General features: G+C 33.8%; 1 protein-coding gene across 4 annotated transcripts; it reads left to right on the top strand.

Annotated features, from left to right (window-relative positions):
• Positions 1 to 3,789: 3,789 nt before the first annotated feature.
• Positions 3,790 to 10,210, top strand: LOC105156121 (Duplicated homeodomain-like superfamily protein). 4 transcript variants are annotated; one of them, XM_011072170.3, is made up of 3 exons: positions 3,790 to 3,941; positions 4,901 to 5,578; positions 9,311 to 10,210. In XM_011072170.3, the coding sequence occupies exons 2-3, from the start codon at positions 5,196 to 5,198 to the stop codon at positions 9,813 to 9,815; spliced, it is 888 nt and encodes a 295-aa protein (XP_011070472.1). In that variant the 5' UTR covers positions 3,790 to 3,941; positions 4,901 to 5,195; the 3' UTR covers positions 9,816 to 10,210. The 4 variants fall into 4 exon arrangements, with proteins under 4 accessions (XP_011070472.1, XP_020547442.1, XP_020547443.1 ...); XM_020691783.2 differs by lacking the exon at positions 3,790 to 3,941 and adding an exon at positions 4,015 to 4,129; XM_020691784.2 differs by lacking the exon at positions 3,790 to 3,941 and adding an exon at positions 4,285 to 4,523.
• The last annotated feature ends 1,142 nt before the right edge of the window (positions 10,211 to 11,352 follow it).

Genomic DNA, 11,352 nt, shown 5'->3' with positions numbered 1-11,352 from the left:
CAACAAAAGTCCTATTTCAGCAATTCTATTTTTATAAAATAAAAGTAATCATTCCATGATTACAACACCATCTCAATTTGAGTAATACATCAGTTCAATTAATATATCAAATAATTATAAAATAAATTACAATAAATCCACATAAAATGAAATGAATACCCATACATTTGATAAAATACGAATTCATAATCTTAAATTTATTTATAAAATCACAATCTTAACCACTAAATCAAGACATCATCGATTTATTTCAACAATTGCAGGAGGACCCATCTTATGATTTTGGCAAGAAAATATGATTAGTTAGTAAAGCATATTTTGAAAATTCCCAAGATTTTTTGCTTTGGCAGCAATAATTGCAAGTTGAAACCACAACACCCCCCCCCCCCCCACTTTATTCTATCTCATACCTATGGAATAATTTGTGAAGTCATCTAACAAAATTACATCACTTATAACTATATACTATAATATAATATAATAATATCCACAAACAAGCATCTTTATTGGAGAATAACCAAAGTATTATTTTCTAGTTTTTGGTAAGTTTGACAAGAAATTCAAAGAGATAATGTAATAATAATAATAATATATACAGTATCAATTATTGAACATCTCATCACAGGCCTTCTTTAATTAAAATAAAAATAAAAATATCAGTCTGTCCAAATCCAGTACTGTGGATAGGTTGACAACATTCACATCCTATTTATATATTTTTTTATTATTTGCTCTTCTTCTGTGCCATCCCCACCACTTTCGTAATTGGGACAAGAAGCTTCAATGTGGGAGCTTCCTATAAATGGTAAAATTGAGCTTTTTAATGAATTATAAATTTAATTTTGTAGTGCTTTTTTGTTTTTTTATTTATTTTTATGTGAATATGTATTTTAATTGAAATTACTAATGTAGTTTATCAGCTATTGATATCTGAATGACTGAATGCACAAGCTGATGATGTTATAGACTATGTTTAGGTCTAAGTGAATTTAGCTGAAAAAATTTGATTTTCGACCTGAATTTGATGAGTATATGCAATTTAATTTTGATATGAACTCATTCATAAGATGGGCTGAATTAAATGAAATGATTGAGGCTCCAAGACTCTTCACGAACAAAAAAGGTCTTGAATCCGAGCCCCACGTTTATGTGGTTCTTGGTCGACTTATATAATAATTTGCAAAAATCATTATATTTTTTTTAATCTTATTCACTATGAAATTATTAAAGGATTTGGCAACGGCCAAATATTTTAATGTATCTTACGATGTTATATTCGTCGCCATAAAACAAAAAAAAGAATAAAATGAAAAAGGTAAACATAAATAAGCTCACTATAATTAAATAATATTTCCAACAATTAATTCTATTCAAACTCTTTATTATTCAAATTTTCAAAGAAGTTGGCAACAGTCTCATTATTATTCATTTAGGAAAAAAGAATGCATTCATGTGATTGTATTGTGACTGTCAGATATTAATGCAAAAGAACTGTTAGATTGAAACATTTTGATTAGCCACTTGTTTGATGAGATGGGGGGGGGGGGGGGTTTGAGGGGGGTAGGGGTCCCCTTTTGGTTTCCTCAATCAAAAATCAGCATGACCTTATATTGTGTCACACTCACTTTTGCTCAACATGTACTGCCCATAGCCCCACCCACAAACCACCACCCCTCCCTTTTTCACAACTATACTTTTTTTACTTTTAAATATATTCAATTTACTGTATAATCTCACGTGTAATGCAGTTCAAGTTTTTATATGTGGTATTGTCTGTTTTTAAAAAAAAAATAGTACGATTTTAACATAAAAGATGTTTATTAAAATAAAAGTGAATATAGAGTTTGTAAGTCGAGCAAGTCACTTGTCTTCTACCGATGCAGATACTATCCAGCATCATTAGACGAAGGGTTTGTGAAGGGGATATAGGCAAGTTCCCACATACGTAGCTAAATGATTTGGCGTGCACTTGAGTTTTGCGAGTAGAACTCCTATCTTACGTATTGTCTGCTCTAATCGGATCGGTGTAATTTTATTTTTGAAAAACATGTTACAAGAAAGAAGAAGCCTTAAAATTTATGTATTGCAAGTGTTTTATTTGCTATCAATGTCGAGCGAGAGTAATCACTATCCATCATTATATTAATTATGAATACAATATATAAGGTAAAATTATACTGTTTTTGTTAAGGTTTGACATAATTGTAAATACTTATTTTTTGGGGCAATAGAATCGAGGGAATATTGATAATTTTTTAAACAATAAGGAGATATTTACAATCATGCCAAATTTCAGGAGAAGTGACCGTAATTGCTTTTAACAAGTTGTAGAGTTCTCATATGATGTAGACAAACATCTACATTAGTTGCAAACGAAGAGTTTGAGCGATTTATAAATGTCAAGGCTTTCTAAACCTAGAGAGTGCTGTTTTTCAGATAAAACCATAAAGCTCATACAAAACCAGAGTAGAGAATACTTTGTGTGAAATCGATTGAATTGCAAGCTATATCTTCACACAAGTTATTGTTTGTTAAGTTAATTTCAATACGACTTTATTTTGAAAAGACGTTTCTAAAGAAAGAAGAGTCTTGCAAACTGCACAAGTCCCTTATTTGCTATCGATGTGGCACGAAAACACATACTACCGATATCATATTAATATTTCAAAAAATACTATTATTATATGACATAAAACATGGGGGGGGGGGGGGATGGAGGGTATGTAGAATTATTTCCTCTCACAAGTGACAGTGTGTAGTGTGTGTTTTTTGGTTGTTGCTTTTAGTGGGCGGCTGATTTTTCGGATAAGCCATCAACATCATTCAACGAATTTGTTGCCCTTCTTTGTTTTTGTTTTTATTTTTATTTTTAAATTTTTGGTCTCCTAGAAACTTCCTCCACACCAAATTGCCTCTTATGGTAATGAATGGGAATTGCCAATAATGTCAGCACACACACACACACACACATATTTTATTACTAAAAAATATATATATAAAAATTAATTTTCTCATACACTTTTGAATTGAAAAAGTATTGAAATTCACAAAGTAATTTTTTCCAATTTGGGATATATGTTAATGAGTAGAACGTTCAATTTTTGAGTGAATCGATTATAATATATTTATTATGTATGAAAAATATCAAATATATCGATTAAATATAATAATTATTAAAATAATTATACACGTGTATACAGAATAATATAAAATTTCTCTATTTTTGTTCGTTCCGAAAGAGTATATTTTTCATAATATCGTCCTGAACTGTAATTGAGTACACTGTTTGGCACATTTTCAAATAATCATATTTGGAATTGAATTTCTTGAAATCATATTTTGATAATCACAACAATTTGTACCTTTTAATACCATTATAATTGTTTTCATCAATTTACCCATTTTATCTATTAAATAATTTTTAAAGTTATTCAATTAACCTTAAGAATGACATTAATTTTAAAATTTAATTACAATCTGCATAGTTAATTATCAAATTATAAGTGCAAAATCGTCTAATCAAACAGGTCATAACAATATGTATCAATTATGCAATCATCATATCAAACAGGTCATAACAATAAAAATTTATAATACCCTAATTACTTAATTCAAATTTAATTCTTTATACATATATAGTATTTTTAATATTTATTGATTGTTTAATTTTTAAAGTTTAAATTATTTATCAATTGCTTATGTTTATATTAATTTTATAAAAAAAAGTATTATCCTACAAAATTCCTTGGCTGAATACTGAGGCTGTGATGATTGAAGTTCTTTAGTAAATAAATAAATAAATAAATAATTCCTATTAATAAATTACTGCCACTAATTTAAACTGAGTTTTTCTCTTCTCACTCAATAGAGTACTGTAAAAGAGAGAGAGAGAGAGAGAGAGAGAGAGAGAAGTGAAGAAAATTCTTGGCAGGCTGCCACAGGTTTGCTTCCTTGTCACTGCTATGCATAAATAACAGTCTCTGATTGATTCATAAATGTGTTTTTCTGATTGATTGATTGATTCATACATGTGTGTGTCTGTGTGTTTCTGTGAGTAAAACTGTCAAAAACTATGGTCACAAAGTGAAAAGGAGTCGGTGGAAAAAAGTGTGTAATTCTGCCAAGTATGGTACGTATTAGGCTTTTGTACGCTTGTTGATGTCACTTTCTTGGAGTTAAAAAGGGGTTGTTGTTGGTAGAAGTTGGAATCCATTTTTGGGGATTTCTCCACCAAAAGGATTGGTTAATGCAAGAATTGGGAGAAGGGTTTTTGTTAAAGTCTTTTGCTTGCTTTCTCTGATTAATTGTTTCTTGAATGGTTAAGAAGACTTGTAGTTGTGTATTGAAGTGGGGTTTTGCTTTATCCCTTTACATCTTCTGCTTTAGGTGTTGAAAAGGTTGTGCCTTTTACATTTACAACACCAGCCCTTTTTGTGTTAGCTAGGGAAGAGTTTGATTTTGGTATGATGTATTGGGAATTTTGACTGTGTGGTGAATGGACAGAAGAGAACAAGAATGAGAAGGTCAGTGGACTGTAAATGTTAGGTGTGGTTCATCTTTCTTGTGGGCCTGTGCTGTCAAAACTGGAAAATAACGGCTTTTGGCTATTGGAAAATTTGTAGGGATGAGTGGAATTTGGCAATTTGAATACGGTTTATTGTCCATTTAAGGCTTCTGGGGCTTTCTTCTTTGTTTGATTCCATTGATGTCTCTTTCACCTTTCACATTATCACACTGCCCTTATTACTATCATACTTACTTCACCGTCATCAATTATAGCAGTCTATTTTTCCCCGCTTAGATTCCTGTTCATCAGTGCCATTTGTTGAAACTTTTGTTTTTTCGGTTCGAAGATATTTCTCATGGTCTAACCAATTTCGTGTTTTTCCTTCATCAATAGGGTCAGCATTTCACAAGAGTCCAACTCTTAATGTGAGGCAAATCACAGTTAATTTATCACCATCTCCTTGCTCCTCTGGTTCTTGGTGATATTTATTGCGGCTGGTGTCTTGGTGGACTTTTCACTTGGTTACTGTTGGGGTCTCTGTCTCTACTCTCACCTTATCTTTCGAAGAAAAATAATCGAGATCCCAAATTTCAGATTCAGAACAATGCCTCCGAAATTCTAAGTGGGATTTGTTTTTGGATTTTCTTGAGGTCTCTTTACACCTGATATCGAATCTTAACAAGTCTAGATGCCGGCCGATGAATCAAGTAGCTCTATGTGGAGTAGGGAGCAGGATAAGTTATTTGAGAAAGCAATAGCAACTTATCCCGAGGATTCTTCGGATAGATGGGAGAAAATTGCAGCAGATGTTCCAGGAAAATCTGTGGAAGAGGTTAAACACCATTATGAACTTTTAGTTGACGATGTTAACCGGATAGAATCTGGTTTTGTACAGGTTCCGTGTTACAATTCTTCTTCAGATGGTTCGACTAGTCATGCTGGGGATGAAGTGACCGGTAGGAAAGGCGGCAATTTTGGACACTTGAACAGTGAGTCCAATCACGGAGGCAAGTCTTCCAGGTCAGATCAGGAGCGCCGCAAGGGAATTGCTTGGACAGAAGATGAACACAGGTTAATCTATTTTTCTGCTTGAATGCTATATTTTTCTAGTCTCTTATTATGCCCTCCTCTACACATGTGCCAAACACACTAATCTGATTATTTTAGGTCACCTGTATTTTAGCTAATATAGTTTGAGTGATTCTAATTGACATATTAATACATGCTTTCACTTTTCTAAGGTATTGTCCGTAAGAATCAATCTAAGACCGCAGATCTCAAATTATACTCGGGGTTTGTTTATCTGGACATTAAGATTTCTTATTAATTTTTTGAATCAGCTTTCAAATTACTTTTATATCTTGGAGTTGCTTATTTGTTACTGTTCTGGAATAATTTATACGAGATGATGAGTAGTTGTTTCCTTTTTAGCATGGAACTCCTAAAATAGTATCTATAGATATAAACTTGATTGAAGTAGTGGTTGACTGAACTATACCTCCGTGGAAATCTCACACTTACATTCTATTTCTAATGCATTGTCCATGGGCAGATCTGATTATATCTAGAGGTTTTCTTATTCTGCTTAAGCCTTAGAGTTAGTATGTTTTGGTGGCAACTCTACTAAGATTTGGTCTTAATCTGCATCTGCATAAAGTATGCTAATAACAGCTCCAAGTTGGATTCTGAACTGGAAATCTGAATTTTCGATGTGCAGATAATCTTTCACACTATGAGCAGTTGCGCATCATTTGGGGTTCTTCCATTGTTGATAATGAATTCTCTTACAAATGTTCCTTGTTTTTAATCTGGTAGAAGTTATTAATGTTGACATTTAATGGTCATAACGGTTTAGAGACTTAAGTGGCTTTTGCTGACTATTGTCTTAGTTATTTGTTCTCTACTGAATCAGAACACTAGTTATATGGAATGATGGCTATTAATTCTGAAAAAGTGTTGATTGTACATGAACACATCTTTTGCTTTGTGTGTTTCTGGATCTAGATGAAATTTGCATTGCATTTGTTTATCTTTCTTTTCTGGTTAAATATTTCACCTTCTTTCAACCATTACTGAACTGTTGCTCACATACTGTGGGCTGATTATTCATGTCTTAGACATGTTGGTATAGAATATACCGTTCTCTTCAGTTTCTAATCTTTGAGGAGTGAAAATGAGAGCAGTCAACAGTTATGGACCCTGCTGTTCTGTTCATACCATAGTCAACATTTGTTTGTCCAGTACTGGTAGAGGAACATTTCCGTTAATGTTTGAAGTCAAGGAGGGCTACCCCATTGCAATAATTGCATCCTGGACTTATTTTAATAGTCCAGTAGCTATATTCTCATAAACCAAATAACTAATCAGTGCTGAAGTACCTTTAATTTTCAAATTTTGTTGTTCGGGTTCGTGTGGAGAATAATGGTCATCAAACTTGGTGAACTTCAAGGGAAGACAATAAATGAACTATGTACCTGAGTTCGTGGTATATTGTATGGCTGTGGATATTTAAACTTGAGCTGCATTTTTCGCCATGGACAATATGGTTTAAGCCATCAGGAATCGATAGAAGGTGGCTTTGAAGTCATAACACGTGATATATCTGAAAATTGAGAAAGAATTGAAGAATATGATGGGAATTGCTCCCCATATTGCATGAGACTAATTGGCTGTCTAAAGCTCTAGAGAGCCCAAGACTTTTGATATACTTGATGTATCTGAAGCAACTGTTATTATTTGCACGGAGTATTCCTAGCGAATATGTCAAGTGAAGTTGCAGTTGTAAAGAAACTTTTACTATAGCTTCTAACCTCATTAGTTTTAGTAAACATACGGGGGTGCATAGAATTCTAAATTATCTTGAACTGTATGTTTGATATTTGCAAAACAGAGCATGCTGCATTCCAGAATGCTCAGACGTGAATGTATTAAAGCCAAAGACAGTAAGAATCAGTAGTCCTTGGAAGCACTTCAGTGTGCCTCCTAAAAGTTAACATGCAAATTTTCTTCCTCGTTTTTATCTCCAACTTATATAGAAGGAAGTTTTGGTATAAAAAATGGAAAGGCAAACTTGGATTGTTTTTCTACACTTTATTTGATAATCAAAGGCAGACTATATTTGGTAATTACCAATTAAAGCACTGATATCTATTAGTTTGTCTTTAACCATGTGATTTTGTTCCCTCCCTATTCTTTGCTTTATATGGGGTTTGACGTTGTTCTCCATTCATGTGATTTTGTTCACTTTCTATTTTTTGCTTTATATGGCCTTGAAGTTTCCTGTTCTTTGCACTGGAGGCGTGAGGCTGCAATAAGAGAGTGTGCCACTTTTACAATGACAGGCATGACCCGAAACATATCTTGTTCATTTTCTAAGTTCTAGAATCAAGATGGTTGTATGTGCAGATCAACTTTCTATTAGAAGGGATGTGAGGAGAAATCGTTGTGTCCCTTTGTCACAAAGTATTTCACTAGTCACATTCTTTTCTCAATTCCCTTTTGTTATATAATGTGCTTTTGGGTATTTTATTTGGTCTTCTATGAAACCTCCAGAGGTGGTAGACACGGTGTTTTGGAGCTTGGTATACACTATCCTCTTGTGCGCAAGTTAAGCAGAATCATTCTTCTTTTAACACGAATCAAACTGCTTGTAATAAACGGAGCTTTAATAGCAAATGAGGATGGTCCAAGTTATGGAGGGACTATTTTAGCAGGCAACTGCTACGAAATTTTGTTTGTAGGATAAATCCATCAGTTTCAGGGGTTAAATGAAAGGAGAAAAATGGATGGATAAACCCAGTCCATGAAAATTGAGGAAGTGCGAGAAAGTATATTTGCTTTGAGTTGTCCAGTCCAACTTAAACCATGTGTGTCATGCTCCAAAGATCTATGTACTATTCCTAGCTTGTTTTTCCAACATTTCTTCTTAGTTTCTTCGTCTAAGTTGTTGTTCATCAGTTTCTATGAGAAGACAAATTGTTTAAGCTCAGCTCTTCTGATTATTGTACATCCAGTATCTGCCATAATACCTTGAGAGCCTTTAATCCCTGTAAACTGTCTTGCATCAAATATAGAATTAAATGAGACATCTGTGATATTCCCCTGTTCTGGAAAATTATGCCACCAGAACGGCAGATATTGTCAAATACATCTGCAATAGGATATATTTGATAATTTATCCTTATCGTGAAGAGTCTTTCCTTGGATCAAGTTTGAGTCTGCAATCCGAATTACAAAATACCAAGAACCAATAATCTTGTATAGCACTCTAAAGATGCCGGCTAGGTAAGGATTGATGGAATATGATGGGCGAGTTCATTACTAAAGTGGACAGCAGATTGATGGAGAGGAGTTTGAATCCTTGTAGGTAAGAAGATCTCTTTTATTTCGCCACTTCCATCGCCGTGTCACCATTTTTCCTTTCAGCCTGTCAGATATAAGCATAGCTTCATAATCCGGTATTCAAGAGGCTTCGCATAGGACAATGTCCTTTTGAGTCGGGACATACAATTTCTTTTCCATGAAAATATTGATGCAGATGAGTGTTTGAAATTGTGTGCTTGCACCATCACAAAGATTTGAATCTTTGAACGACTGGGCTATGCGCTCTACGAGAGTTATACTCAACTCTCATGTGATTTTAAACTACTCTCGTGTGATTTTGAACTATTTGTTGAACACTAGTGTGATAGGATTTGCGGAATGTGGATGTCTAGCTTATTAATGTCACTCTCTTGTTCTCTGCTGGACTGTTGTTTAACGCTCAACTGATTATTCCATTTCACTTGTGTTCAATAAAAACAGGTTGTTCCTTCTTGGCTTGGACAAATACGGCAAAGGTGACTGGAGAAGCATTTCCCGGAATTTTGTTGTGACGAGGACTCCTACCCAAGTTGCCAGCCATGCCCAGAAGTACTTCATTCGTTTGAACTCAATGAACAAAGACAGGAGACGATCGAGCATCCACGACATCACTAGCGTCAACAGCGGAGACGTCTCAGTTCCCCAAGGCCCAATCACCGGTCAGACAAATGGTCCTGCTGTAGCAGGTCCATCTGGAAAATCAAACAAATCGCTTCCTCAAACCCCAGTTGCTGCTCCAGGGGTCGCCATGTATGGGCCACCAACCATCGGACAGCCAATAGGCGGGCCCCTTGTATCAGCAGTCGGCACACCAGTGAATCTCCCGCCGCCACCACACTTGGCGTACGGCGTTGGAGCTCCACTTCCCGGATCCGTGGTTCCTGGGGCCCCCTTGAACATGGGTCCTATGACCTACCCAGTGCCACACACATCCGCACACAGGTGATTTCAAGATAAGTTAACCACATATATATCAGTCGTGTGCTCATTTCGCCTTTACAGGATACCTTTCTACTCGAGCAAGCAGCAGTATTCTTATCGAATGTTCTTGGAAACCGCGTCGGATGATCGAACGAACGGACTTCGTTTGCATTTTTACTATTAAATTTCGAATAAGTCGTAAGATAAACTGCATTCCATCTGTATAGGCAATTGTAGTGCTGTAGCAGCTTCTTAGGAGTAGCTGAGGGGCCATGGGGAGCCTCAAGGAGAGTTGTTATGGTGGAAATTGTAAAGTATCCTTATCCTCTCCTAATAACTCTGAAGTAGCACAGTTTTAGCTTATAAAATTCTCAGCTATTTTTCTTGTTCAAATAAAAAAGTAGTAGTAATTCAAGGGAATTATTGAACCATCACATATTGATTTAATTGCATTAAAAGTCCTTTGATTTTCTTAGATTTCAATTTAAAGGACCAACATTTGTCTAGATCTCGTGGTATCATTTACTAGTGCAACTTACTAATCACATTAATATTTCATTAAATTACATTAACACCCACGAGGGCAGATTTAATTATATAGATAATTGTTGTCATTTGAAAAATTATATAAGTATGTTTTTGAGGTTGTAAAGTACACTGTTTATTTAATATAAAATTATAATAATAAGTGCATTCTAGATTATTTTAATTAAATAATTAGTATTAAGAACATTAACTATGCATATGTCTAACATTTTTAAATCCAATTATAGTGTACTAGACACTTGAATCTGAATTTGGATACGTTCAATTCTACTCGAAAAGATTAAGGTTAAATTACATCAACACCCCTTGAAATTAAATTAAATTACACAAGTATTCCCTACTTTTTATAAAATTACAAATATACTCTTTGAGGAGGTGTTAGTGCAGTATACTAAAGGAGTATCTGTATAAAATTTTGAGGTAGTAATGTTAAGCTTTGAACCTAGGGGTTTGGACTTTTTAATTTGATGTTGATGGCATAAGAATGTTAGGACTACGTGTAACAACGTGAACTATAGCCATTTGCTTTAAGATTTAATATAATTATAAATATTATTTTATTATTTAAAAAATTATAAATATTTTTTTTAATTTTAATGATGGGCTAACAACGTATCTATTTTATTAATTTTCAATAAATTTTCAGGATCATTACACTTCCCTCCCCTAAGATTTAATATAATTACACGTAGACCCCATGTAGTATGAAAAATTACATCTAGCACTTCTGAGGTTTGCTTTAACTTAACAAATAAGTCCTTTCGTTAGTCAAATTCACCGAATTTGCTGATATTAATAAAAAAATAAAAAAAATCTACATTTACCGTCGATTAACTTATTACTGACTCATAACAAGTCAAATAAATTTTTTTATAACCAGATTCGTCTTTTTTGAACATTTCACCTTTGTAATAGTGGTATATTACATTAAACTCACACAATTAATAATAATTATAATATCAAGACCACTTAAACTCTTATTACTAACACTCTTTTTTTAGATAATGAAAAATTAC

Source organism: Sesamum indicum, linkage group LG2, assembly GCF_026168435.1.
Source record: "Sesamum indicum cultivar Baizhima isolate 11 linkage group LG2, ASM2616843v1, whole genome shotgun sequence".
Classification (NCBI taxonomy): Eukaryota; Viridiplantae; Streptophyta; class Magnoliopsida; order Lamiales; family Pedaliaceae; genus Sesamum; species Sesamum indicum.
This window is presented reverse-complemented; position numbering and strand designations above follow the sequence as displayed.